This window comes from Austrofundulus limnaeus, unplaced genomic scaffold (genome assembly GCF_001266775.1).
Source record: "Austrofundulus limnaeus strain Quisiro unplaced genomic scaffold, Austrofundulus_limnaeus-1.0 Scaffold127, whole genome shotgun sequence".
Taxonomy (NCBI): Eukaryota; Metazoa; Chordata; class Actinopteri; order Cyprinodontiformes; family Rivulidae; genus Austrofundulus; species Austrofundulus limnaeus.
In genome coordinates this window covers 546,641-551,665 of record NW_013952529.1, presented here as the reverse complement: position 1 = coordinate 551,665, position 5,025 = coordinate 546,641, and the positions used below count along the sequence as shown (strand labels likewise).

The following is a 5,025-nucleotide window of genomic DNA, read 5'->3' as shown; positions in this document are numbered from 1 at the left end:
CTCCTGCACTCTGATATCAGGCAGAAAAACTCAAAAGCTTCTCATTAAAAAAAAACAATAAACATTTTTATTTATGGTTGTATATTTTCACTTGTGTTGAAAATGACTCAGGATTAGCAGTGAACAGCTGCTTATTGTTTTATGATTTACTCATAAGCCTCCACTGTTCTCATTTGTTTTAATCAGATTTACAATTAGTTTTTATACCATTCTGAACTTTCAAATTTCCATTTTATACTCAGTGATGAATCTTTTTTTTTTTGTAAAAACACATTTTAAACTGTTGAAATCAGGAACTTAACGCTACACCTGGAGAAAAAAAGACATTTTATTTCATCAGGAAGAAGAAAATAAAGTAAATAAAAAGATAAAATCATGTTTATAAGATTGTTCTTTAACAAAATACAGTAACTTTGAAATGAATTGTTTTCCTACAGAGTGAACTTCAGCCAATGAGAGCAGAGATAATAAGACGTTACCCAGCATGCTTTGCTTCGGACACTCACTGGGCTTCAAACTCAGCTTTTAAACCCAGAAACTGAGACAGATTCAACATTTATTTCACCTTCTCAACGACTTTATTGACATATTGAAACAAGAACAGCTGGTTTTCCTCCCGTTTCTGTTTCGTGTTTTTCTCTCCGACAGACGTCAACAAACGTAACGCTGCTGAATGTTTCTGGTCCTTGGCAGCGTTTCCACACAGACGTGTTCCTGCAGCTGGAGTAAAAACCATCAGACACAATAATACTTCAACACCACTGGAAAACAAACAAAACAAACAGAAACAATAAAAAATAAATCAGCATTTTAACACAGAAAGGTCCAGCAGACGTCTGCAGAGTGAAGAGCAGAAGAGGAAGAGCAGCCTCGGGTCGGCTCCTCGTGAAATCCTCGTGTTTCGCCCCYGGAGCCTGGTTCGCTCCAGGMAAGGTGAGGTGKYGCTGTTAAAGATCTACGAGCTGCAGAGTTCCTGTATCAGATGTGGGAGAAAGGCACTGTGGCGTCTGATTGGCTCAGAGCGGCGGGAATCCCTCCTCCTTTTCATCACTCTGATTTGTCATTCCTCTTGACTGTAAAGGGAACCTTGTTGGCCACCGTCGAGCCCACGCTGGACACGCCCCCGGCCACGGCCGAGACTCCGCCCTTCACCAGCCCCACCCCCATGGAGGGCACCGTGGTCACGGCCGACTTGGTGATCTCCAGGCTCTTGCCCCCGACCCAGGCGACTCCGCCCACTGCGGCGCCGACCACGCCCTTGGTGACGTTGAAGAGGCCGCCGGTCACGCGCCACACCACGCCGGGCGGCGTCGGCTCGTGGTCTTTACCAGAGTCTGAAACACAGAGAAAGAGGAAATCAGAAATATTTTAGGCTTTTATTTTGAAAAACAGTTTTTTTAAGTCAAACTGTGCAAAAATTCTGATCCAGTCCAGTTTCTTCAAAGCTTTCCCTCAGATCTTTTAAATTCAACTATTTTCTGAAAATATGAGTTTTTCTTTATATTTTCTCCAATTTTTCTTTTAGATTCAGTCCTTACACCTGTCCACACCTGTTTTTTTTGTCTAAAAAACCTTGGAAAACAGAAAATCGAATAATTTCTCCCTTTAATGCTTCATCTTTCAGTGTAATTCCTGGGAGTGTGGGATTATTTTGTCAGATTATAACCTTCAACTCACCTAAAACTAGATTAGGAAATGTGACACCATCTATTGTTTTGGCTTCACATCTGATCCTCTTTCCATCCATAAAACTACTCTGTGTAAAATCTTTAAGGTGAGAAGTCTGCGGGGCCTCGGGGGTCTGAACCACCATGGTGACCCCAGACCCTCTGGTACTGACTCAGATCTGGGACACAAATAGCAAACAGACAAACGCTCCCCTGATGAAACAAGAGGTTCTGAAATAGCAGCAGCAACACCAGAACACAGATTGCAGCATATTCCCCTCTGATGTTCCAGCGTTTAGACACGTCCCAGGAGCTTACCATCTGGAGGCTGGCCGTCGGCTGGTTCTGCTTCGACCGGGGCCATGGTGGTCCCAGGCTGGGGCTCCACGTTCACGCTGTTTACATCCTGGAAACAACAACAGAACCAGACTGTTCAGAACAACAACACAACAGAACCAGACTGTTCAGAACAACAACACAACAGAACCAGACTGTTCAGAACAACAACACAACAGGGAGGTATGATGTTGAGACAGAGGGGGGTAGGATGGTGAGACAGAGGGGGGTAGGATGGTGAGACAGAGGGGGGTAGGATGGTGAGACAGAGGGAGGTAGGATGGTGAGACAGAGGGAGGTAGGATGGTGAGACAGAGGGAGGTAGGATGGTGAGACAGAGGGAGGTACGATGAAAAGACCAAGGATGGTACAACGGTGTGACCGAGGCGAGTAAGATGACGTGTCCCAGGCGGGTATGAAAAAGTGAGTGAGGCAGATACGATGCGACAGATGTAGGTATGATGATGGGACCAAGAAGTATAAGGTGATGAAACCGAGGAGGGTACGATAATGAGACTAAGAAGGTAACAAAAATGAGAGAGGTGGGTACGATGACGAGACCGAGGTGGGTACAAAAACGAGACAAAAGGCCAATACGATGACGAGACAGAGGCGGGTACGATGACTAGACCGATTCTGGTACGATGACGTGACCAAAGCTGGTACAAAAATGAGACAGAGGTGGGTACGATGACGAGACCGAGGCGGGTATAAAAACAAGACAGAGGCCAATACGATGATGTAACCGAGGCTGGTACGATGACGAGACTGATGCGAGTACAAAAATGAGACAGTGGCAGGTACGATGACGAGACAGTGGCAGGTACGATGACGAGACTGATGCGAGTACAAAAATGAGACAGTGGCCGGTAAGATGACGAGACCAAGGCCGGTACGATGACGAGACCAAGGCCGGTAAGATGACGAGATCAAGGCCGGTACGATGACGAGACCAAGGCTGGTACGATGACGTGACCAGTGCGATGACGAGACCAAGGCCGGTAAGATGACGAGACCAAGGCCGGTAAGATGACGAGACCAAGGCCGGTACGATGACGAGACCAAGGCCGGTACGATGACGAGACCAAGGCCGGTACGATGACGAGACCAAGGCCGGTAAGATGACAAGACCAAGGCCGGTAAGATGACGAGACCAAGGCCGGTAAGATGACGAGACCAAGGCCGGTAAGATGACGAGACCAAGGCCGGTACGATGACGTGACCAGTGCGATGACGAGACCAAGGCCGGTACGATGACGAGACCAGTACGATGACGAGACCAAGGCCGGTACGATGACGAGACCAGTGCGATGACGAGACCGAGACTGGTACAAAAACGTGACCGAGGCCGGTACGACCGAGGAGTAGTATGAGTATTATGTTCACACAGGTGAAACTTTCATTCTGTTGTTTTCTGAATGTTTATAACCTTCATACGTCCAGTGTTTTCTCCTCTTTTCATTAAACTATATTGTTTCAGCCTCAGCTGAGGCAAACAGACCAGGTGAGACCATCTCACTGAATCCAGTTTGGAGCAACAGGTTCAGGTTCAATCCAGTAAATTTCAGCTAAATGTGAAACAGACCCCAGCTGTCCTGCTGAGAGTCTCTCTGGTTACAAAACCTCTGGCATGAATGCAGCTGAGGGTTGGGTAAAAGTGAAGTTTGTGGCTGTTGGCTCAGATTCTTTCTGATATAAATCAGCACAGAGAGAAAACTGTTTGTTTGCAGATGAATTTAATAAATTACAGTCCTGTCAGAGCTCTGTGTGTAATTATCTGACTTATTTCTGACTCGCTGATGTTTCTCAGCCAAAAGTTTTATTTAATTTTTGCCTCTGTGTTTTTTTTAAATAAGGATTTTTGTTTGTGTTCAACGTGTCGGCCATGACACTTCTTCGTCACTGCTGAGACTTGACAAACATTCCCAAACCTTCCAGACTGATCCAGATCTGAAGCAAAGCTTTTCTGTTGAACACAGCTGAGAGTAAAAAAACTGTTTCTGACTGGAGTTTAGGTTTATTTAGTAAAACTAAGTTAAATGTGGAACTGTGTGTGAAAACATCCTGATCTTTAAAGTTGTTCATGTTTACTCAGACCTGTAAAATGTAGATTTAAATCCCAAAAAGCTGAGTTTAAATTCTGCTGAAAAACAAATGATTGTTTTTTTATTTTAAATCCACTCAGAAAACTTACATTTATTTAAAATAAAACACAAACATCTTATTTCCCCTGCAGGACCTTTTATCTTGACCTCATCTCCATCCTCACCAACACGAGTCCAGCTTGTCTTTTCGAACAGAACCTTCAGAACCAGAACCACCTGTGACCGCTCTCACGCACCTGGAGCTAAAACGCGCACGCGGGTGTGCAGTTGAAACACGTCGAGGCACACCTGAGCTCTTACCTTCACCATGATGTTTGTCGGCTCCAGCACACCTGAGAGGAGCGCGAGCGTCCAGCAGCAGGCTGTAGTTGTTGTTTTTACAGACTTTCTGCGTGTCAGTGAACGCAGCAGCGGCTGCGGTTTGTTTCCTCGCTGCGGGTTTTTCTCACGCGTCGAACCCGCAGGTTTTCACTTCTTCTCCGCACTTTCTGCGGAGCCGCGCGGGTCCTCTCTCCTCTGCGTTGTTGCTGCTTCTGCCGACGTGGCGCCTTCAGCACGCGCGCACACACGTACACACTTGCAATCAAGGCGCGTGCACAAAAAACGAGTCGCTCTTCCGTCGCGGACTTTCAAAATAAAACCTACATAGTCTAGGATTGGTTTTCTCGGTGGAAATATGCTTTATTTTATTTTATTTTATTTTATTTTATTTTATTTTCTCATGATATTTTTCAGCACATCACTGCGCTACCAAGTCACGTGACTTTCCTCAAAACCAATCAAAATTAAAAATTAACATGTTGAAAATTTTGTTTCTGAAAACAACAAAACAAATTTATTTTCATTATTTTAAACAAACAAAACATTATTTCAATTATTTAACTCAACTGTTTTCCTATTTTTAATCTGATCAAGAG

At 44.9% G+C, this 5,025-nt stretch overlaps 1 protein-coding gene across 1 annotated transcript; it reads right to left on the bottom strand.

Annotated features, from left to right (window-relative positions):
- Positions 1–310: 310 nt before the first annotated feature.
- zgc:153675 (transmembrane protein 263) lies at positions 311–4,694 on the bottom strand. The gene is made up of 3 exons (XM_014015323.1): positions 4,409–4,694; positions 1,986–2,073; positions 311–1,334 (listed from the first exon to the last, which is right to left on the bottom strand). Exons 1-3 carry the CDS (start codon positions 4,415–4,417, stop codon positions 1,048–1,050), a joined length of 384 nt encoding a protein of 127 aa, XP_013870777.1. The 5' UTR covers positions 4,418–4,694; the 3' UTR covers positions 311–1,047.
- Between the last annotated feature and the right edge of the window lie 331 nt (positions 4,695–5,025).

Coding starts and splice junctions, on each gene's coding strand:
- zgc:153675 (XM_014015323.1), bottom strand. Junction 1,335..1,985: donor CGACGGCCAGCCTCCAGATG/GTAAGCTCCTGG, acceptor TCTGTGTTTCAG/ACTCTGGTAAAGACCACGAG.